At 56.9% G+C, this 22,446-nt stretch overlaps 1 protein-coding gene across 1 annotated transcript in view; it reads left to right on the top strand.

Moving 5' to 3' along the window:
• The window catches only part of NEK6 (NIMA related kinase 6), an 84,653-nt gene that overhangs the window by 58,826 nt on the left and 3,381 nt on the right, over window positions 1-22,446 (top strand). The window contains exons 6-9 of the mRNA XM_082842432.1: window positions 2,271-2,379; window positions 3,427-3,534; window positions 14,171-14,265; window positions 20,726-20,839. Of these exons, the coding sequence (XP_082698558.1) occupies window positions 2,271-2,379; window positions 3,427-3,534; window positions 14,171-14,265; window positions 20,726-20,839 (426 nt within the window). The remainder of the gene's footprint in view (window positions 1-2,270; window positions 2,380-3,426; window positions 3,535-14,170; window positions 14,266-20,725; window positions 20,840-22,446) is intronic.

Below are 22,446 nucleotides of genomic sequence, written 5' to 3'. Positions count from 1 at the left end.
GTTCAAGTCTGTCACTCACCCCCTGGGTTTCTGGGGGCAGTGGCCCGGCTTCCGGGTGCCTCAGGCCCTCCTGCCCCGGGAGCCCTTCTCCTCACCTGGCCTGGCACCTCCCCTCCCTCGGTCAGGGGGCCCCTCACCCTGCCCTGCCCCTCCCTGAGCCTGTTCCCCCTGCTGTGGCCCTTCACCTGCAGAGCCTGGCTGGGTGCTGTCCCCAGCAGGCGGGACAGGCAGGGCAGGGCAGTAGAAAGACCCTGGGCCCAGAGTCAGATACACCTGCTGGGTGACCTTGGACGGGTCCCTGTGCCTCAGTTTCCCTGTCTGTAATGCACCCAGCACAGTGCCTGGGGCCTGGTAGCAGCTCGGTTTCTCTGGCCTGTCCCACTCTCTAGCCACCTCTGGATTTTGAGGGGAACAGGGGCCTTGCCAGGGCTCAGTCTGGGGCCATACCAAGGTCTGGCCTGGGAGGCCACTGGCCAGCAGACCCTGAGTCCCTAGGGCCCCCAGCCTCAGGGGCCAAGCAACACCACCAGGGCCATGGTGCCGGCATTATTTACAGTGGATGGTGAAGCCGGGAGCTGCTGCCACCCCAGAACCCACCAGAGACTCTGCACATTCCTGCTAAATGTCACACACACCAATCGGACGTGACATTTAGAAAGTCACGGCTCACAGCCGTGCACATCCCCACTTAAATGCTCTAATGAGGATAAGCTAACATCATGGCATAAATAACAGCCCAGCCCGGCCCACCGCAGAGGTCTGGGGTGGCCCGGGAGGGATGGGGGTCCTGTGCTGGGGGGTCTGTGCCAGGAGCCCGGGGCAGATCACACATGAGGCCTCCTCCGAGAATGGAGCCTCTTGGGGCTGTAGTGCCAGGCCAGGGGCTTTCCGCTGTAACTGTCCCAATGTTGGAGGGGCCCACATCCAATCCCAGCTCTGCCGCCCCTGCTGGGTGACCCTTGGCAAGTGACTGAACCTCTCTGATCTTGATCCTTCATCAGGTGGTTACTGGTGTCCTTAGAAGTGGGTTAAGAACTTGGGTTTCCTGAGTGGAAGGCCTGGGGTTGAGCTGTTGTGACTCTGCCCCTTACTAGCTCCCATGTGGCCCTCAGTTTCCTTGTCTGTGAGATGGGTGCAGTCATCCCTGTGTGGGGCCCAGCACAGACACTGCATGTGACATGTGCCTAGCAGAGGTTAGCTCGGGTCCCACCTTCTACCCCATGCCCCATCCCAGGCTGGGAGTGTGTCCTGGGTCCCCGTCTTCCCTGTGCCAGCTCGGCTGCCCTGACAAAGGGGCCAAGGCTTCTCCCCTGGCTGCTTTGGAAAAAGATGGTTGCTCTGAAGGGCACGAAAACCTGGTTCCAAGGTACCAGCATGTGAGTCGTGCCCCCCGACCCGCACAGGCCTGGCTCACAGGAGATCCCCCAGAGCGATGCTGATCTGAACAGTGGACGAGGGCACGTTCCCAGTTTACTTCTTCCAGGACCTTTGGTTACTTACAGCTCCCTCCATGCAGCCCGGGTGGCTTTTGGTTTTTTGGTTTGTTTTTTTTCTGGAGCATTGTGTATGATTTTCCAGGCAACAGAGTAGGTTTTGCCTGTGGAAGCTGAGGGGGTCCATTTGAGAATGTCAAGCCCGCTTCCTTGAGGTTCTCGCCATGCTTGTTAATGGTTTTGTGTGCTGGCGTTCGCTGGCTCCAAGGAGGGGAGCTGTGATTGAACCACCAAGCATGGGTGGGTCCCCATCCTGGGCCAGAGCAGGGCCAGGGCAGAGAGTCCACACCAGTCACTCCTGCAAGGAACTCCCTGTCGGGCAGTGGGAGGAGACGGATGCGTGTCCAGGAGATTCCAGGGAAAGGGTGATTGAGAGTAGCCTTCAAAATGTGGTCCGGGGGGACTTCCCTGGTGGTCCAGTGGATAAGACTCTGCGCTCCCAGTGCAGGGGGCTCAGGTTCAATCCTTGGTCAGGAAACTAGATCCCATATGCATGCCGCCACGAAGATTCTGCGTGCCACAACTGAGACCCGGCACAGCCTAAATAAATAAATATTTTTTTTAAAAAAGAAAAACATGGGGTCCAGGCATTCCTTCAGCAAAGCCGTCCAGGACATCCGCCTTGGGGAAGGTCTGCCCTGCCCTTAGGGAGCCCGATGCTGGTGCTGGCGGCGGACAGATGACTGCTGGGGATAGGACGGGGCCAGTACCCTACCGCTGCCCTTCCTCTCGGCCCATCACCCAGGCCTGCCCATGTGTCTGTCTCCCCCACTGCAGTATTTCAAGAAGCAGAAGCGGCTCATTCCCGAGAGGACGGTGTGGAAGTACTTTGTGCAGCTGTGCAGCGCCGTGGAACACATGCACTCCCGCCGGGTGATGCACCGAGGTACGTGCTGGCCCGCCGGGGCCTCGGGGCCCAGAGCCGGCAGGGAGGCTGGACCCCAGGACGCAGCTTTCCCCTCGGCTCCGGGCTTCTTAAGGGACAGCCATGTGGAAGTTGGACCACTTTGTGTTCCCCATCCCGTGGGTGTCCAGCATCTCGCCTGTCCTTATGGGGTCAGAGAATGGGCGTGTGAGGCCCCAGGCTCGAATGTACACCCGTGCCTCGTGGCTCTTGCCCCTGTCAGGGGCCCCCCATGGTGGGAGCACCAAATACCGTGTAGTTACATGGACCCCAAGGACAGGGACCATGCTCGGCACATACTCTCCAGCCCCCAACACCAGCCTGGAGCCAGCACAGAGGGGGCTGCAGCAAGGGTTGGGTGGAGAGACTGGGAGAGAGGTGACCGGTTCATGGCCAGTTCCAGTACTGCCACCAGCTCTGCCTGGGAGGGCAAGGAAAGCATCCTGGAAAAGGGAACTTTAATATGGGCTTTGAAGTCTTAGTAGGAGTTGGCTGGGCAGAGGAGGTAAGTGTTTTTGAAAGTTGACATCATCCTGAACTGTGAGGAAGGAGCCTGCTGGAAGGAGTCCCGTAGATGACTTCACTGATTCGTCCATACATTCATTCCACCTGCATTTATCAGTGTCTGCCGTGTGCGAGGCATTGCCCTAGTCACTGGGGAACAGCACAGGTTACCTCCCTGAGCGCCTCCCTCATCTGTTACACAAATTTTCTCAGAGTGCCTGCTCTAGCTGTAAAAGAGGAAACGAGCGCAAAAATCCCTGCCCTCCTAGACCTCACAGCAGCCCTGTGACGTAGTGAAGTTAGACCCATTTCACAGATGAGGAAACTGAGGCTACGTTTCTCAAGGTCCACAGCTGGGCAGAGGCAGGGCTGGGGCCTCGCCCTGAGGGAGCAGGACTGGCGGCTCAGCCCCCATCACCTGAAGGGCCCTCCCCTCCACCCACCCCCAGGCCGCCTCCTCCGTCCTGCCCCTCCCCAGCCATCCCCACCTCTGATCCCACACCAACCCCTGTCCTTCCCCTGCAGACATCAAGCCTGCCAACGTGTTCATCACAGCCACGGGCATCGTGAAGCTCGGTGACCTCGGCCTGGGCCGCTTCTTCAGCTCCGAGACCACCGCGGCCCACTCCCTAGGTAAGGGGCCTGTCCACGCCCAACCCCCCGCAGGGTCCTGGATGACATGGGAAGATGCGGACCCTGTCCCCATGGTGCCTTTGGTTGGTTAGTGCAGCAAAATGCCTCGTTGAACCCCAGACATTCTTCTTCAGAACAGTGACCAGAGGGGAGTAAACCAAGGCCCCGAGGAGCCCAGGATGGGGCTCCCCTGCATCCTCACGCGCTCACGCTCTAGGGGATGGGGAGATGTGGCTCTGTGGTCGCACTGGCAGCCACTCCGTCTTTCTCGTTGCCGCGTGGTATCCCATCATGTGTGAGTGTGTGCGTCTGGTTGTTTTGAAACCCTTGTCCCCATCTGACCCCGGAGGACCCCTGGCCCGGCCTCCTTAGCAGCTGGTGCGTCGTGATTCTTGTGTTAGGTCAGAATGAAAGGATGTTCAAGGACCTGCCAACCCGTGAGTTCTCAACACTTCATTCACCTACGCGGGCTGTTCCTCCTGCTGGGGGACGTTTGAGCTGTTCCCGTTTTGGGCTTTTAAATAGGCATTTTCAAAGCTGTGGGGACCAAGTGCTCACCCGGTAGAGGTGACTTTCTAGCTGAGCTGTGGGGAGTGAATAGGAGCTGGCAGGGCATGGGGGAAGGGATGAGGTGATCAGGGTCGAGGGACCTTGGGTGGCAAGGAAGGTGGGCGGGGCCTTGAATGCTAAGCTCAGTGGGTAGGCACCACCCCAGGAGTGCTGGAGAGCTGAGGGCCGGACGCCGGTGGAGACTTGGAGGTCACGTGTGTGTTTTGGGTCACGTTAAGCACTGCCCAGCTTCGGAATCCGGATACGTGAGTGAATGCAAGACTTGGACCCATGGAGAATTTTACGTTTAATTAGAATGACATTTAATTAGAAACCAGCAAAGTCCCCAGTGGAACACAGAAGTAGGGTCCCCTATGTGCTATGACCAGGGCCGTGGGGGAACGTTTCATGATGGGGAGGGGTGTAGGGGCACCTCCCCTTTCCCTGAGCAATTCCTGGCTCTTTGGGGTGGCGTTTGAGGGGACGGTGCCTGAGGCTCACCTCCCCGTGTGCTGCCGCGTCCACAGGCCTGGCCCCTTGAAAACCACTCTGTTCTGCACTCATCTGCCCCGCACTCCACGGCCCAGCCAGTACATCTCGTGTCTCCCTGTCCCCGAGAGCCTGCGGCATGCCGGGAGACACACAGCGTCTTCTGGTGACGGCGGAGGTGCTTTCTGGAAGGCACACTTTCCTGGTGGAAACTGTCACTGTTCATACAGGTCCTGATGGCTGGAGGCTCTCAGGGTGTAGCACACAGTCTGGAGAAACATGCTAACTCAGAGATCAGCAGCTTCCAGCTGGGAACGTGTGTGTGTGTGTGTGTGTGTGTGTGTGTGAGTGTGTGTGTGTCGTTTTGAAACCCTCGTCCCCACCTGACCCCGGAGGACCCCTGGCCCGGCCTCCTTAGCAGCTGGCGTGTCATGGCTCTTCCGTTAGGTCAGAATGAAAGGATGTTCAAGGACCCGCCAACCCGTGAGTTCGTGACACTTCATTCATGCCTCAAACAGATGTGAGGGTCTGTGGGATCCTTCCTTTGTGCTGACGAGGAATCTAAAACCCAAGGAACTTGAGTGATTCTTCTGAGTCGTGTGGCAGCAGAGCCAGGACCCAAATGCAGGCCTCCCGGTGCAGGGCCCATGCTTCTTCCAGGGGACCAGGCTCAGAGGTCCTGGAAGGATCTCCCTCGGGAACTCAGCCACCAACCCCCCGTTCCTGGGAGGAAACTGTCTTCCCCGCTCCCCTCAGACCCTTCTCTTTGGGAAAATCAGTGTGTCTTGTCAGTTTGGGACCGTTTACCCCTCTGGTTTAAGAGCTTCAAAAAGGCCAGAAATTCAAGGGGAACCGTCAAAGAGCAGAGTTAAAGCCACTGTCTCCCATCCCCTGTCAGTCAGGCCCCAGCCCTCCTCCGTCCCGCTGGGGAAGAGACTGCGGCACTCGTCAGAGCTGGTTAAGATCACATCATTAGGAACGGGCAGAAATTCGGGCTCGTCCGACAGTGTGAGTTTATTGACTTGGACTGGTGCACTTATTATATTAATGAGAAGGAATTGGAACTTGGGAAAAGGCCGCCCGGGTAAGCCTGGCTCTTCCCGAGGCCTCTGAGTGGCTGACGGGCTGCGTGGTGGGTGGAAGGAGCCCTCCTGGGGCCGTTTGCCCACCGAGCTGAGAAGCATGGGCTCGGCATGGCCCTGCTGCGAGAACTGAGAACTGAGGGCCAGGCCCCATGACGGCATCAGTGCAGAGCCAAAGCCCAGGGCCTGAGGTCTCCAAGACACAGGAGAAAGAGCCCCTTTCCATAGCGAGGTTCTGCACACAGCTAAGTCTTGTGCACACGTTTGGTGGCACAGGAGATTGAACTAATTGCAGTTGCGTCGTGACGCGGGAAGGACTTGGGGGGCGGAGTCTCCTCCACACCCTGTGCGTGGGTAGGAATTATGCATCCATTGCATCTCTGCGCACCTACTATGTGGGGATGCCCTGGTGGCAGCCACATTGCCCCGGCAGCCACGTTGCCCCGGAGGCTGCTGACCCACGTCAGGGCTTATGCACATCCCATCTCCTCCTGCCTCCTCCTCCCCCAGCCCCCTCCCCGCCTCCGTATTTGCTAACACGAGGCTGGCATGAAAGGGCATTAGTCATGCCATGGCCGGGCTGACAGGTGCGGTACCCAGCGGTGGCAGAGCGGCTGCTTCGGTGTCAGGAATAGGAGCCGTAATTAGAGCGCAGAACAGAATGAGCGTCAGACGAATTACCAGGCAGCAGACCATATTTGTCAGGAAGGATTGCATACATAAAAATTAAGTGACAGTACACGCCGGCATAATGAAAGAAAAATGAAAGATTTGCCTACACGCAGCTCACAAGCTACAAGCAAGAGTCTCGCTCCAAGCAACGGCAGCAGCTGCAAGACAAATTGTGGGGCTGGGAGAGCAAGGCCCTTCCCACTCCGCAGAGGAGACAGGGCAGCCTCGGGCTGGGATCAGGGGTGGGAGGTAAGGCAGGCTCACACCCAGGCCGGTGCAGGGCTCCACACTGCCTCTCGGGGGGATGGGGGAACAGGTCCAGTTGGGGGCAACCCCTGTCAGGTACCTGCGGTCAGGGCATGCTGGCTTTCCCAGGCCGCTGAGCCCCGGCATGGCCGTGGGGCATAAATCCCTCCTTCTCGCGTTCCCGAGCCGAACGCCCTGGCCCTGGGCTGGGCCTGAGACGTGAGGTTATGGGGACATGAGAGGATGCAGCCTTCTCTGCTCTCAGGGGGCCCCCAGACTGGTGGGGAGACCGACAGTCCCAGGGTGGTGTTGGGGGAGGGCAGGCAGAACCGTCTCCTGCAGGCCCACTGTGTGCAGGCACAGTGCTGGGCTCCGTGACTCAGCTGTGCATGAGGAGCCCAGGGTCCACTGGGGGCCTGGAGCTGCCTCACCCCATCCCAGGGCTGCTCTTTACTTCCGTTTTCTATAGTCACTGAACTCGCCAAGGAGGTGGGTTAACAAAGAAGACAAGGCTTAAAGGATGTTTGAAAAACATGTTGCTTCTTAAAACGTTATCCCCATAAGGCTTATACCTTCATTTGACAGATGACGGGACTGAGGCTCAGAGAGGTGCTACCACATCCCTGTGGTCCCTGGGCAGGCAGGGACTGGAGCCCTTGGGGGGTCAGCAGCTCTCCACGGCACCAGCCGGGAAGTGGGCTTGGGGCCCAGTGAGCTCTCTGGGTGGGGAACACTGACAGCGCCCTGTGGGGAAGCCTGCCCAGCCTCATAGCTGTGGGCCGCGTGGGACCTGGGGCTTGTCCTGGGCCACAGGGAAGGAGGATTGAGCCTCTCCTGTCAGGACAGCGCCCCCGTGAGTGTGCCCACGGCCAGGCGCCCCGAGGGTCCCATCAGTGTGGGCTCAGAGCGTCATGCAGATGTGTCCCTGGAGACCTCCTGCTTCGTCCTGGCAGCCCAGGACACCTGGGAACAACTGGTCCAGAAAACCTGCTTCAGCAGGCGGAGCCCAGGTTCTAAGCGCTGACACCTGGCGGGGGGAGATCACCTGTGGCTGGTGAGTGGCTCCTGGCTTGTCTGCCGCATCCCTGGCATTTTCAGGGACACAAACCGTTAGAACAAGATGAGCTGGTGGCAGGGAGGGAAGGGAAGGGCTCAAGGGGATGGCCAGTGAGGAATCGACCCGGGCCTAGGATGCAAACCCCAGCTTGTTCATTCACTCACTCAGAGGTTTGGGCCGCTCACCCGGGAGGCCCCTGCCCGCTGGAGCTCACAGCCTGCGGGGGAAGCACTGTTCTAATAACCATGTCCCAGGTGGTGTCTCCGCCCTGGGGGTGGGAATCATCACAGCCGGTTACCAGGGGAGGAACTCCAGGTGCAGTGAGGCTAGCACCTTTGTGATGCCAGGTGGGTGGTGCTCCAGCCAGAGCCACGTGGCGGGCAAGGCATGGCCACGCCAGGGTTTTCATCCGAGGCTCCCTGAGCCACCTTGGATGAGCCCCTGATACCTGGAAAACACAGGGTCCTGCGTAGAAGCGCAGAATCGTGCTACCTGACTCTCATATCTGTTAGAGATGTTCCATGTGGGAACTAAAAATAGGCAGATATAACAGTCTGGAATCAAGTCAACGCTGATAAAAGTGCAGTGTTTTCTCAACATCGCTGCTTCTCCAGAGGGCCCAGTGTAGCCTGGCATGGGGTCAGCTGGTAATTAATTTAAGAACTTGATAACAAGTGGTGGCACAGGTGAGCCTGTAGGGATGTGCGTGTGTGTGTGCGTGCGTATGTGTGTGTGTTGCTGCCCAGAGTTCCAGCGTTGCGGGGAGTGGGGAGAGTTTGGAGTTTGGAGTCGAATGCCAGGCTGAGGACCCGGCTTTTCTCTCTTGAGGGATGAGCCAGTCGGCCTTAGGGGCAGGGACACGGCCCCTGCCTTGGGGTGTAGGACAGGTGGGAAGGGGCAGGACAGCGGGGGGCTAAGCCGCCAGTCGTCCAGGTGAGGAGGAGCTGCTAGGGCAGCGGCCAGCCCCCTCAGGATGTGAGGCCTGATTGATGTTGGGGGCAGCGGGGAGGGAGTTTCATAGGCCGGGGTCTCGTGCAGCACAGAGGAGGAATCTGGTCCTCACCTGCTCCTTTGTTCTGCCCACTTGGCCACCCCCAGCCCCCCTTTCCTCAGTCCACTCCCCTCACTGCCCCCCAGCTCCACCCCCCGGGGTCTGTGGTAGCAGCAGAGGCTTCCCAGAGCCCTTCTGCCTGCATGTCTGTGTGCCAGGAGGTTGAACTATCCCCCTTTTCCAGAGAGGGAGACCGAGGCTCTGAAGTGTGGCAGAGAGGACCCCGAGGACCATGAGTTCACCCCGTGTTCCACCGATGGGGAGACGAGGCTGAGACAGCCGTTCAGTTCTCTGCTCACCAGTGGTTGCAGTGGGTTCAGACTGGCTGGGGTGCAGCTCCTTTGCCGTCAGGATGGTGCCCAGGCCTCGCGGCCCGCCCAGCGGATGCGTGTCAGCACCCACACCCCGTTTCCCAGCCATTTTCAAAACCACCATTTGGGGAAGAAGTGCAGCCCACAGACGCAGCCTCCCCTTCATGTGAAATCTTTGCCTTTTTCATATCTAATGAACATGTTTCAAACACCGTGAGCATTTCAAAACACGGCAGAGTTTGTTTTGACAGGAGTGGCGCATCTTGGGAAGCGGGGCCCTTTAATCAGCCTCTGCTTTGAGGTCCCGCGTTCTCCTCTGATATCTGCCCGGTTTGAAATCTGGGAGTTCCAGGTGAAGACGCGGGGAAGGTCAGGGTTTGTTAGGCTCCTCTTTCATATGCAGAGCTCCATCCCCAGAGGGGAGGCTGGGGGCGGGGCTGGGAGCCTGCAGGTCTGACGGGGAGATGCTGGAAGGGGATTTGAGACCCTGGCTGTGTTCGCTCTGCGTCTGAGCATCTCCGTGGGACTGTGCTGCTGCTTTGCCGGCTGGAAGGGCCCACAGGGGCACCCCCCACCCCACCCCTGGGCAGGACAGGGAGCCAGACCTTCAGGGCCACTGTCTGTGGAAGCTCCTCCCCGTGCCAGCTTCTACCTCTCTTCCCCAGAATCACCACTCCCCCGGGGTTCAGGGTCACATCCTCCAGGGCCCGCTGCAAGCTTGGAACTTCTTTGAAGTCTCTCATTTTTATCTTTAAAACTCACGCAGGTTGTGCATTATCCTTTATAATGTTTGAGCACTTCCTGTTGGTATAAAAATCGGGTTTTACAGGCTTATTCCCGGGGAAAGCTGGCAAAACGGGACGAGGTGCTGTGTTCGCCCCCTGCAGCTTTGTATGCCTCTAGCACAAGGTGAGAACCCCTCTGATGAGGCAGAGCACAGACCGGGGGGCGGGGGGGGGGGGAGCAGCCCCTCCCCTGGGGTCAGGGGACAAGAGAAGCTGCCCAGAGGCAGGAACATGAGGACCCAGTGGCCGGCCAAACTTCCCTCCGTTAATGCTTCATGAATTCATTTGTTCCACGATGTTTCTGCGCATCTGAAAGGAGGGCAGGTCTGGGAGGCTTTGCGCAGCCCCTCTCAGGTTGTAACACGTATCAGACACTCTGGGAGCTTGTGGGAGATGCAGGTGTCCAAGTTCCAGCCCTGGAGGTTCTGGTTCCACAGGCCTGGGGTTGGGCTGGGGGTTCAGGTTTTTGACAACTTCTTCCAGGTGGTTTGGCTGCAGCCACTGATCGGTCCAGTCTTTCCTTGCACAGCTGGCTCCTTCTGGACACTTGCTGGGCCAGGCAACTCACCACCTCCTGATGGACCCACTCCTGGGAGGGCCCAGCACAGCGTCAAGGCGCAGTTAACATTGAATACAGATGGGTGGGTGGATGGATGGATGGACAGACGGATTGATGATGGATAGATGGATGGATGGATGGATGGAATGGCGTATGCAGCAGTGGCATCTTTGAACAAAGTACAAATCACATTTGGGCGTTTGCCTTCCCCCCCCTTAACACCAGTGGAAACTGGGGTACAAGCAGAAGGAGCAATGAAGAGGTAGAAGGTTGGGGTGGAGAGTGGAGGGGAGGGGTGGTGAAGCCCCCGACCTTTCTCTCCCTGGTGCCCCCAGGCTTTTACCCCAAGCAGGGCTGAGGCAGGGATCTGGAGGCCCAGCAGAGGGACAGGGGGACAAACCAAATGTCCAGACCTCACCAAGCAGCTAGCTCTCTGTGGCCGGGGGAGGGGGCAGTTTAACTTGACCTTGAGGAACTCACCAGGAGGCAGAGGCACAGAGGTGAACTGGAGGGCAGGCCGGGGTTGGAGCAGGAGGAACAGCTGCTCAGAGACTTCATTTTTGGATGGGCCTGGCCAAGGCAGCCCTAGACCAAAGCCTGGCCACTCATCTAGAATGAGCAGAGGATAAGACTGAGGGTGGTGAGAGGTGTCAGGGCCAGCCCACACTCCCAGCCTGGCCAGGTCGGGGGCAGGGGTTGGCCAGGGGTCTTAAGGATGTGGTGCAGCCAGACGGTGGGCACTGCTGTCCCTCACTGAGGACAGGGCCTCTGACCTCTGCCCCTCCCCCGCTGTCTCTGCACCCCATCAGCCCCCTGTGGTTGTTCTCTGCAGGAGACTGTTCTCACCTCATAGGCACGTGCCCCCACAGCACCCTGAGTGCTAGAAACACTTACAGTTTGGTCTGAGGTTCCCGCTGTTAAGTGAGAACTGTTTGGATTTCATCCTGTGGTTTGGCTATGACAAGTCATCCATTTCACACTTGCCCGTTCATTTTCATTTTGCTCCCTTGTGGCTGAAATATACAAGGGGTTGCTACTGGAAGCCGCAGTTTGCTTATAGAATCCCACATGGGTTCATGTGTTGACTGACAGCTCTTTCTGCTGAATAGCAATTAGCCCCCTGATTTCAGCCATTAAGTATGCATATAGGATGACACAGTTCGCAAAACATGTATTTAAGTGATGTCTGCTCTCCTGGGATTATTGCCATCAAAGGATGCTTGGTACCCTGATAAAGCACTAATCAGGTAGTCCCTCCTGGGCAGACATCAGTTAAGTAAATAGTGTGTTAGACTACAAGAAAAAAAGTGTTAACCCTGCTACATACTATCTGATAACATGCAGATGGGTTCATTGATTCAGTGAGTATATGCTTAGAAGGTGCCTGCTATGACCCAGCCCTGAGCAGGGCACTGGGACACTTTGGTAACACGGTCCTGCCGCCAGCGTGCTCATGCCAGGAGCGTGGGTTTCCAACACTGTTCACAGCCTCTACAAGTCAGGCATGATAGAATTTCTCACCCATCTCCAATGAGATGAGAAAAGCAAGACGATAAAGTTTTCAAACAGCTGAACTTTTTCAATGTGAAGTACTGTCCTTGATCTTGAGATGGAGTCTCTATTTGGGTTGGCCAAAAAGTTCGTTTGGGTTTTCTGTTAAGATCTTATGGAAAAACCCAAACAAACTTTTTGGCCAACGCAAATACTTGTTCTAGTGTTAAACTGAATAGTAGTGACACGAAATGGTAGTTGGGATTTTGTGTTTTATTTAAACACCTTTACTTAGCAAACATAAGTTGCTCTGAAACATCTTTGGCCCATGACAGCCTGAAGTCTGGGCCCCTGGTTTGGGGCACCCGTCACTTTCCTAGTCTAGCTCATTAAAAGGCCTCTTCCCCTCCCAGGGTCCCCTGTGTTCCCACGTGTGGTGCTGGACATCCCTCCTTCCTAGGGTCATCAGCCCACATCTCAGGCTCAGCCTCTGCCACACTGGACTCCAGCTCCCTTCACAGACTCTGGCCAAAACAGCAGCAGCCACTGTCACATTCACATGGTGACTCCAGGCCAGTGAAAATGTCCTCTGTGTAGCAACCTTTAAAATCTGGTCCTAAAGCCTCCAGAACAGTCATCCTCCAAATGGACTGATATCAGAATCTCAGGTTACAAATCTGTGGTTACAAATCCAGATTCCTGGGCCCCTCCTCGGCCATGCCAATTCAGCCCCTCTGCTGCAGCTTGCACGCCTCTGGCGATGGGGAGCTTACCACCTGTCAGGAAATCCTCCCATCTTTGCCCAGCTCCAGATATTCAAGTGTGACTCCTCTGCTTTTTAATTAAGACATGATATGCATACAGTAAAGCTCTCTCAAGCCCTTTCCTGATCACTTCCCCCATAAAGTAATTTTTCCTGTTTTTGATAAAAATGGAATCAAATAGTGGGTGCTCTTTTGTGCCTGGCTACTTTCCCTCAACATTGCGTCTGTGCAGTTGATCCATTTTGTGGCGCATACCTGAGATTTGCTCTTGTTCATTGCTGTTTAGTATTCCATTGTGTGAATAGACCACATTATCAGTTTACCTCTTCTACTGGTGATTACCATTTGTTTCCAGTTTCCGGCTATTATGAATAAAGCCACTCTGCACGTTCTTGATCATGTCTCTTGATGGACAGAGCACTCATTTCTCTTGGGCGTGTACCTAGGAGTGGAATTGCTGGGTTATAGTGTAGGCAGTGTTCAGCTGTAGTAGATGCTGCCACAGTGATCGTGCCACTTTATGGCCCCGTCAGCAATGCATGAGGGTTCCAGTTGCTCCGCACATCACCACCTTGGTTTATCTCAGTCTTTTTAACTTTAACCATTCAGGTGGGTAGGTGGTAGGTGGTACCTCATTGTGCTATTAATTTGCATTGCCCTGATGAGTAATGAGAAACGCAATATCGTTTCATGTGCTTATTGGCCATTTGGATATTCTCCTTAGTGAAATACCCCTTCAAGTCTTTTGCTAATTTGAGGGAGGGGGATGTTTGTCTTTTGTATATTGATTTATAGAAGTTTTAAAATATATTCTATATATGAGGCCATTGTTGGGTATATGTTTTGAGATGACTTTCTCCCACTCTGTGGCTTGCCTTTTAACTCTCTGAATGGGTTTTTGGTGAACTGAAGTTCCTAATTTTAATGAAGTCCAGTTAATCAATCTTTTCTTTAATGGTTAGTATCTCTTCTATTCTGGCTAAGAAATCTCAGGCAACCCCAAGTCTAGACATGCTGATTGGTGCTAGTAGCCAAGGGTGGTGGCTAAGAGTTCAGTTTCTGGAGCCTGAAGATCTGTGTTTGAACCTCAGTCCTGCCACTATTCGGAGCCTCGGTTTCCCCATCTGTAAAATGGGCTAACACACACACCGTGGTTGGTCCACGTTCACAGTGGTTGTTTTCACTGTTGAGAGCCTTATCTGGACTCTTCTGGGATTCAAACAGTCACCTTAGAGGGTATTTTGGTCCGTTGCTTCCCAGAGCCTGGCCACTGTGTCCCACTCCCCCCGGGCAGTTGGCAGAAACGCCAGTCTTGAGCCACTCAGCCCCCAGACTGATTGTCAGGTCTGGGTGGGTCCCTATCTCCAGGGGCTTTTAGGGCCCTGCCAGCGTGGGAACTTCCAGTCTGTCCCAGCCCTCTCATTTGACAGAGGAGGGGACAGGAAGAGAGGGCGAGGGGGCTGCCCAGGATCCTGGTGAGGCTGAGGCCAGGCCTCTCCCCAGCCCTCACCCTCCCCACCTCTCCCTCCTGTGCAGCCCCTGCACAGAGGATAAGCACGCATCCTTTTGCTGTGTTTCAGTGGGGACACCATACTACATGTCACCGGAGAGGATCCATGAGAACGGCTACAACTTCAAGTCTGACATCTGGTCTCTGGGCTGTTTGCTGTATGAGGTGAGTGTCTGGCCTGCAGCTCAGTGGCATTTGGTGGGGCGTGCATGGTGGGCACCCAGCTGAGGCAGGCCTGGTACCATCTGGGTCCTGTCCTTCACCCCACTCGGTCCAACGTCTGCCTGATTAGCAGCGTCAGGCTGGAAGAGGTTAGAGGGGTGGTCACTTGCAGGCTAGGTGCCACTCCCCCTTGGGATGCTCAGATCTGGGAAGGGAGATGAACTAGAACCAGACGGAGAGTCCAGTGTCTGCTTGCTGATGGAAGGAGCACAGGCAGGGGGATCTGGCTGCCCCGGTTTCCCTGGTAACCAGGGTGATTCTGTTCACTATTTGGCATTTATCCATGGATCAGGCCCCATGCCTCTGAAACGCTCCCCAATGAGGGGCAGTCACGTTCTTCCAAGCTCAGCAACGTGGGTCTCCCTAGAGACCACCACTGTCTCCCCTGGGCTGGGAGATGGAGCCACCAGATGGCCGTTTCCAGATCTGCTGGCCACCTTGGACGGAGGGACAGGAATATTTCTGAGTCTTGGTAGGCTCAGACGTGAGACAACATGAACTCGTAAAGCCCCCATCCATTTTGGCCAGCCACCGGGGACCCTGGATAACCGGGGGTCTAGGGAGCACAAGCCACACTTGGCCACGAAGCTGCTGCAGCTGCCGGTGAGAGGCGGGGAAGCCTGAGCCCTCTAGTATCTCCAAGCTGGCGGCCACACCCTCCCACCGCCCTGGCCCTGGTCCTGGCCCATCCCGTGCTGGGCAGGATTCCACTGGTCTCCTCATCTGTAAAATGGGAATAGTAGCTGTCCTGCATTGTCATAGGCCAGATGAATGAAATAACAGTTATGAAAGACTTTGAGGACCCTCTAGGGCTATGAGACACCAAGCATGGTTTCGGTTTAAAGTTGGAACCTTGATTATTTTTCTGCTCTCCCTGGGGTGGACTTGCGCATCCCTGGAATCTGGCTTGGAACTGATAGCTGAAGTCTCCTAGGGCAGCGATGCACAGGATAATGTTGCGGGACCACTAGGAGTGTCTTGGAGTTGCAGAGACTGACTTCTTTGCTTCCTTGGGAGTATCGATGGTGGGAATTGACCTCATGGCCCGTGGGTATAAACTTCGGGACTCAGCTGCCCACTGCTGATGCACAGGGACCAGGGCAGCTATGCGGTCGGGGTCTCTTGGCACTGGGATTCCCCGCTCCCTGCATTACAGACGGAGACCATGAAATCAAAACTCTGATCCCTCCACAAGGTTTACACTTCACAGCATCTTTCTTTGTAAGCCAGTGGCCTCCTATTAATAGCAGACATTTCATTTTAAAAGAGTGGCCTTGTGGGTAAAGATGAAGCCAATTGGAGATGTGGCCCTTGTGGCGTTTGTACCTGAGCCCCCTTCTTCTGGAGGTCCGTAGTGTGGGCGCTCCACAGAGTCATCTTGAAGGTTTATGGGCGAGTCAGGCCCTGGCAGTCAGAGGTGGGGAGCAGACTGTGCTTTCTGGGACTCACAGGGGCGTCTGCTGTAGGAGGACTTCTTTTAATGAGCACCGAACGGGAGCAGCTGCATCCAGGCGGTGCTGCCAGTGGGGCCGCAGTGGATGAGGGTGCAGAGTGGCTTCTGGCCCCTGGGGATGAGGAGGGCAAAGCTGTGAATCCTTCCCTCGTGGGGAGCACGCAGCTCCCATAGCTGTGGTAGTTTGGGTGGGAGAGAGGCGGGGCCTGGTGTGGCCCAGACCTCGGTCAGAAGGACCAACCCGAGGTCAGAGCTCAGCACCCGCTCACCCCCTGAAGGCCCTGGAGCTCCAGGAGCTTCAGTTGCCCAAGTGTAATGGGAGTCACACCTGCCTCATGAGGTGTGGACGGCACCTGGCTCAGACGGCCCTCCGGCAGTGCGGGGCAGGTCTTTGCAGCGCCGTTACTGCCCACCTCGCTGCCCAAGAGCCCCCTGAGCTGGTGCCGGTGAGGAGCTGGCCACATTTCCCTTTTCGCTTTGGCCAGCGGGGAGCCAAAGTCCAGCCGTTGTCTGTCCCCTCGGAGACTCGGCTTTGTCCTCCTGCCCTCATGGATGCTGTCCCTAGTCCAGAGTTCTTTACTCTTCCATTCTGCGTTCAGGATTTCTGTAAGCCACTTCCTGCCTCTGTGAATCGTGTGAGTCTTCAAACGTAGACAAACAGTAGACGAGGGTGTGACTGGGCCCTGCTCCTGTGCTCAGGGCTCCCGAGCTGGTGCCACCAGCTCCCTAGAGGCAGACTGCAGTCCTGAGTCCCTGCCCTGGGCGCCTAAACGCACTTCTAAAGAGGCAGCGTCTGTTCGCGGCGCCCCAGCCTGGAGGTGCCGGTTTATTTCATCACTGAGGCTCGCAGCCAGGGAGGGGCGTGTCAGCAGTAGCAAGTCAATGAAATCAGTCAAGTCCTGCGTCCGCGGGGACAGCTGACCTGAACCCAGTGGCCCTGGGCCTCCCACAGAAGAGGGCTGGCGTGGCGGCCCCTCTAAGGGCAAAAGGCGGTGGGGGCCCTTCCCCAGGCTGCCACCCCTGAGCCCTGTGGGAAGACAGAACCAGACGTTTTCCCAGCAGACAGGAAGGGCCGTGGTAATTGGGAGGCAACGACCCCCAGACACGACCGGAGCCCCCGCTGCACAGCCTGTGGTGCGTCCTGAGGGCGCCAGCTGTAGATCTGCGACAGGCTCCCCACCTCACCCGCACACCCAGATCACATCCGAGGATTCTGGGCAGAGCCAGGGGAACACACCTGGGCCACGCGGCAGGTGACGGCACAGAGCCAGAGAAAACCTGCCCACAGTGGGGACAGGCCTGCCCTTTCCCACAAGCCCCGGTGCGGGCTGGAAGTCTCAGGAGCCCCCTGGGTTAGGTTCCTACGGCTGCTGTAACAGATTACCAATTGGCTTCATACAACGTAAAATTATTCTCTTACGCTCTGGAAGCCAGAAGTCCAAAATCGATTTCAGTGGACTAAAGGCAAGGAAAAGGAAAAGACCACCCACATGCCTTGGCTTGTGGCCTCTTCCTCGTATCACTTAAGTCAACACAGCTCCTTCTCCTGTACTCAGAAATCTCCCTCTGCGCCTTCTTATAAAGATACTGTGATTACACTTAGGGCCCACCTGGATCACCTGGGACACTCCCCCGATCCGGGGATCCTTAATTTCATCACATCTGCCCAATTTATTTTGCCATATAAGGCAACGCATTTGCAGGCTCCAAGGATTAGGACATGAACATCTTTGGGGGCCTTTATTCAGCCCACCACACCCCCTTCCACCTGGGCGTCCAGATGTCCACTGAGGACCTCCCGAGGTCAACTTAAGATGCTGATGTTGACCCGTGGCTAGTGAGGAGCCGCCACAAAGCACGATACCTGGCCTGAGCTCCTCAGGGTGGGTGCCAAGTGGGATCTGTCTTGAAGAGGTCAGCATAGGAGAAACGGGCCAGACAGCTCAGCCTCCGGGAGCAGCACTGCCCTGGACACTGTAGTGAATCACAAGAATCACACCAGGCGAGTCCCAGCTTTGCTGTAAGGGAGAAAGCGGGCTCAGAGATGCGGAGAGACCTCCCAGGGTCACACAGCAAGGAAGTGACCTAGATGGGCACTGGTACCCAGGTTGTCGATGCCTGCCCTCCAGTGAGCAGGAGCCAGGAAGGGACCAGTGGTCCTTGTGGAGCCAGGGCCTCTCCCCTTCTCTCCAGCCACCAGGGAAGGCGTGACTGCTGGAGAAAGATGCAGGGCCTCTGCTCAGAGCCCCTTTGAGGGGAAGGCCCGGTTGTGAGGATCCCCCAGCCACTTCAGTGGCCCCTCCAGGAGCTCCCAGCAGGGATGCCCAAGCTCGGCCTGTTGGAAGACCTGGCGCTTTATTTTCATTACCCGGCACACCCCGGGAGGCACTCAGCAGGCCGCCTGGGCTCTGCAGGATTGATTTATTTTTCTATGGGAGCTCAGCTCTGAGCACAGAGCTGAAGGAATCAGGATCCTCAGTGGGGGGCCTTCTTACCGCAGCCTCAGCCAGAGGAGGCTGAGACCAGCAAGAAAGTGGGCCAGGGGACAGGTGCAGCCGTGCCTTGTATGGAATCCTGCTTTGGAATTCTGGCTTGAGCCAGAGAATGATCTGGATTCCCCCCACCTCGTGGGGAAGCAGGGCTGCAGACTGCTTGGCAACTAACCTCTGGGTTCAACCTTCACTCCTGGAAGAGCTCGGGAGATACTGGTGATGAGATGGATGTCCGAGGCCCTGACAGGGCCAGAGTCAAAGGCAGTCGCTGTCCACTCTGAGTCAGAATCCCCTTCTCCTTCTGACGTCTTAAGTCACACACCAGTTTCCCTGAGCCCTCCCGGCGGGGGCAAGTGTCCACACTCTCCCATTTCCCCAGCTATGTGTCATCCCAGTAACGCCAGGCAGGAAAAGTTCTGCGTTTGAGGAGCAGCACTGAGAGCCGTGGCTTTGGCAGTTCTAACGAGGCCCCAAACAGCAATTCCTCCTCTGCTTCAACCAGTCAGAGGTGGGTGGTCGCCGGTACGAGGAGATCTCGCCATCCGGGGTAACCGTTCTAATCCCAGTGTCTCAAGCAGCCCCAGAGGTTCCTTCACAGCCCAGTGCTCTGATCTGGGTGGAAGGCCCGTGGCCGGCAGCTGGAGGGCAGCAGGCGGGGACGCTGCTTCCGCTAGAATCTGCATTTATGGATGCAGAAGCCACTGGGGGCCAGGGAGGCAGAGAGGGCTCCTCTGGCATAGCTCGCTGCTGACCCTGTTCAGAAAGCTTTTCTGAAACAGTGTGGGGAAGGTGCCAGGAAGGATGGAGAGATTCTCTGAAGGGAACGGCAGATACGGGGCTCATGCCTCGCCATTCTGGGGCTCTTCTGGAGTCCCACACAGCAAGTTTTGTGCAAATCAGATCAGGCTGGCTTGTCGAAAGGATCACCCAGTCCCTCTCCCAGGTCAGACACGTGAAAAACCAGAGCCTGTGTTAGTGGGGCCGACATCCTTTCTACTCTGAACAGACACGCTTTCCAGGAAAATCCATCTTAATCCTCCTGCCATGACTTGAAGGGCACCACATCACCCCGAATGACTGCCCTGGAGCCTCAGCTGCTCTCTACTGTAGCAACAGATGTCCTTTTGAAACTGCCCAATTAACCCTTTGCACCGAGGTCCTCATTTTAATTATTGGAAATACATCACCCAAGTGACGCCATCTTGCATGCTAGATGGTAAAGCCAGTTCAGTCAGGCTGCCTGAGCCCACAGCGGGCAGAGCCTCTGCATACTCATCCTGCCCCGCCGAGTGCCAGGGCCTTCCCGCAGGGGTGGGCTTCACCGTCCAGGTGGGTTCCCAGCCCTCCTCAGAGGGGCCCAAGCCCCTGGCCAGGGGGAGGAGACACCCACCTGAAAGCACTCAGTCAGGGCCCAGGCACCTGGCCCCCCCAAGTCTCCAGGCCACACTGCCTCTCCCAAGGCCATCTGGACGCCCAAGGGCACTGCCTGGGCTCTGAAGGCCCCTGTGCTCTTCTGGAGGAGAAGCCCTGCTCTTCCTCTTGGTATCACCTGACCTGTTCACAGGGGTGAACAGAGCGTGGGGCAGACCAGGAAACTAAAGCTGGTGGGCTACCACGGGTTCCCCCAGCCCGGAGACAGGGTTCGCCCACCCACCTTCCGGAGCCTGAAGGGGAGTGAGGATTCCTCAGGTGTCCCACAGGCCCCGGCTGTGGGGTCTGTGCCTAGTGGCCCTGGCAGCCCGGCTCCTTGAAGGGAACCAGGGCCAAACGGACAGGCGGGCACATTACCCAACGGCACTTCATTAGCAGGCGTCGTCGGGCCGTCATTTGGAGGCAGGCAACAGTGAGCGGGAGTGACAGGCAGCTTGCATCCCATTGCGGAGATGGCTGGCGGGCGCCGTGCTGGGCTGCCTCATGGGCAGCATGGCTCCTGTGTGCCCCTGTTGAAGACACCCCCCCGTCGTGCTCTGAATGGTGGGGTGGGAAGTCCGGGTAGTTCCCTGACTGGGTGAGAGCCCGTTGGGGCCTCCACGGTCCCCCAGCAGAGGGCCTGCTTTCGGGATGGAGCCAGACGACGTCCACTCAGGTTGTGATGCCTCCTGTGCCAGCCAAGCCTCACCACAGCCCTGCAGGTGGAGCTGCGTCCATTTTAGATGAGGAAACCAGAGGCCAGGCGTGTGCCTGCTCACGGCTGGCCCTCAGGACTCGGCTGCCCCTTCTTTACTGACTTTACAGTTTTGTCAGTGAAACGTTTGTCCTGTTTAATTTGCTTATATAACAAGGATTGTGTAAAAACTGCCACTTTCTGTTGAACCCCAGCTTCCTCAGGACACAGGGGAGTCTGGCTGGACAGCCGCTGCGGTGAGGACCCGGAAGCACCACACCCCCATCTGCAGCGGCCCCTTTTGCCCTGGACCTCAAGGCTGAAAACTCATCTCTCATCCCCCTCTCCTTGCAGATGGCAGCTCTTCAGAGCCCCTTCTATGGAGATAAAATGAACCTCTTCTCCCTCTGCCAGAAGATTGAGCAGTGTGACTACCCGCCTCTCCCCGGAGAACATTACTCTGAGAAGGTGAGTTTGCTGCCGCCGGGGCTGGGCCTGGTGAGCTCCAGGCGACCCACAGGGCTCGAAGAGGGGCAGCTCCAAGATCCCAGGGCTGTGGGGCTGAGCTTGGGTTCACTTAACAGAGCCGAGAAGGAAGATTTCTGGGGAAGTGACTCAGAAGGGGAAACAAGCAGGCTGATTTTACCGGAGGTCTCAGGGACCAGTGTGGGCCCCCCGACAGCAGGGCTGCAGGCCACCCACTGGCAGGAACCAGCAGGAGCTGCCCCGTCAGCACCCTCCTGCCCGTTTGGCTGCCAACCCAGCGCTCGAGTGGGAGGCTCGCTGCTGCGGGGCCCAGAGACAGGCTCCCAGCGTCCAGCAACAGGAGCCAGACGCAGGGGGTAGCAGGGCCTGGCCGGCCCCACACCACTGCTGGCGGCCCCTCCGCTCCCATGACAGGGAACCAAAGCAAGCAGCCTGGTCTCCTTGCCACCACAGACCTAGGTCAGACCCCTTGGCCTTTTATTTTCAATATTTTACACTGAGCGCAGGACAGCCTGACAGGTCTGGCCATCAGGCTGTGACAGGTGAGGCTGTGGGAGAGCATCATCTGCCTCAGTTCCCTCATCTTGAAAACAGGCCTAATACTTTGCCTTCATGGATAAAAAGGGAGGATGAGATGACAGGCTTACAGCACAGCGTGGTTAAGAGTGTAAACAGGGCTTCCCTGGTGGCGCAGTGGTTGAGAGTCCGCCTGCCGATGCAGGGGACACGGGTTCGTGCCCCGGTCTGGGAAGATCCCACATGCCGCGGAGCGGCTGGGCCTGCGCGTCCGGAGGCTGTGCTCCGCAACGGGAGAGGCCACAACAGTGAGAGGCCTGCGTACCGCAAAAAAAAAAAAAAAAAAAAAAAAGTGTAAACAGATGCATAGGTTTACACACTCCCCTCACCTTTCTTGGGCAAATCACTGAACTGAGTCTCAGGTTCCTCATCTGTAAAATGGGATAATCCTGGAATCTACCTTACCGGATTAAGGATTAAGGCAATGCATTTACAACCATCATCATCTGGCCGTAGCACAGGGCCTGGCTCAGAGTAAATGCTCAATATGGGTTATTTTTGTTCAAGGTCAATGCTAGTGTGTGTAATCAGGAGTCTGAGTCCTCCATGGGTCCACCCTGCAGGACCACAGGCCACTGCCTCACAATAATAACAGCTCACGTTTATGATTTACTGTGTTGAATCCCCCCCTACCCCACCCCACTAATGCCATTTTACCAGGAAGGAAACTGAGATACAGACTGGTTAAGTAACTTGCCCAAGTCACGTAACTTGCTCGTGGCGAAGGCAGGGTTTGGCCCAGATGGCCTGCACGTAGCCACTGCGCTATCCTGTTTCTTGAGGGCACCCGCCCCTCTTCTATAGCCAGTCATCCAGCCACAGTGAGGAGCCATCCATGCTGCTCACTTCACAATCCTGAAAGCTCTGGAAGGAGCAGCCCTTGCCCACCAGGGCCCTGGGTCTGGGCCGGCCAAGCTGTAGCAACCAGGTGCCCCAGTGTGCACTAACCCTGTATCCCGGCAGGCCAGCTAGAAAGGTCATCAGCCACCTTTCTCCTGGCACCCTCTGCTCCC

The sequence above is a fragment of the Leucopleurus acutus genome, assembly GCF_964270905.1.
Source record: "Leucopleurus acutus genome assembly, chromosome: 7".
Taxonomy (NCBI): domain Eukaryota; kingdom Metazoa; phylum Chordata; class Mammalia; order Artiodactyla; family Delphinidae; genus Leucopleurus; species Leucopleurus acutus.
This window is presented reverse-complemented; position numbering and strand designations above follow the sequence as displayed.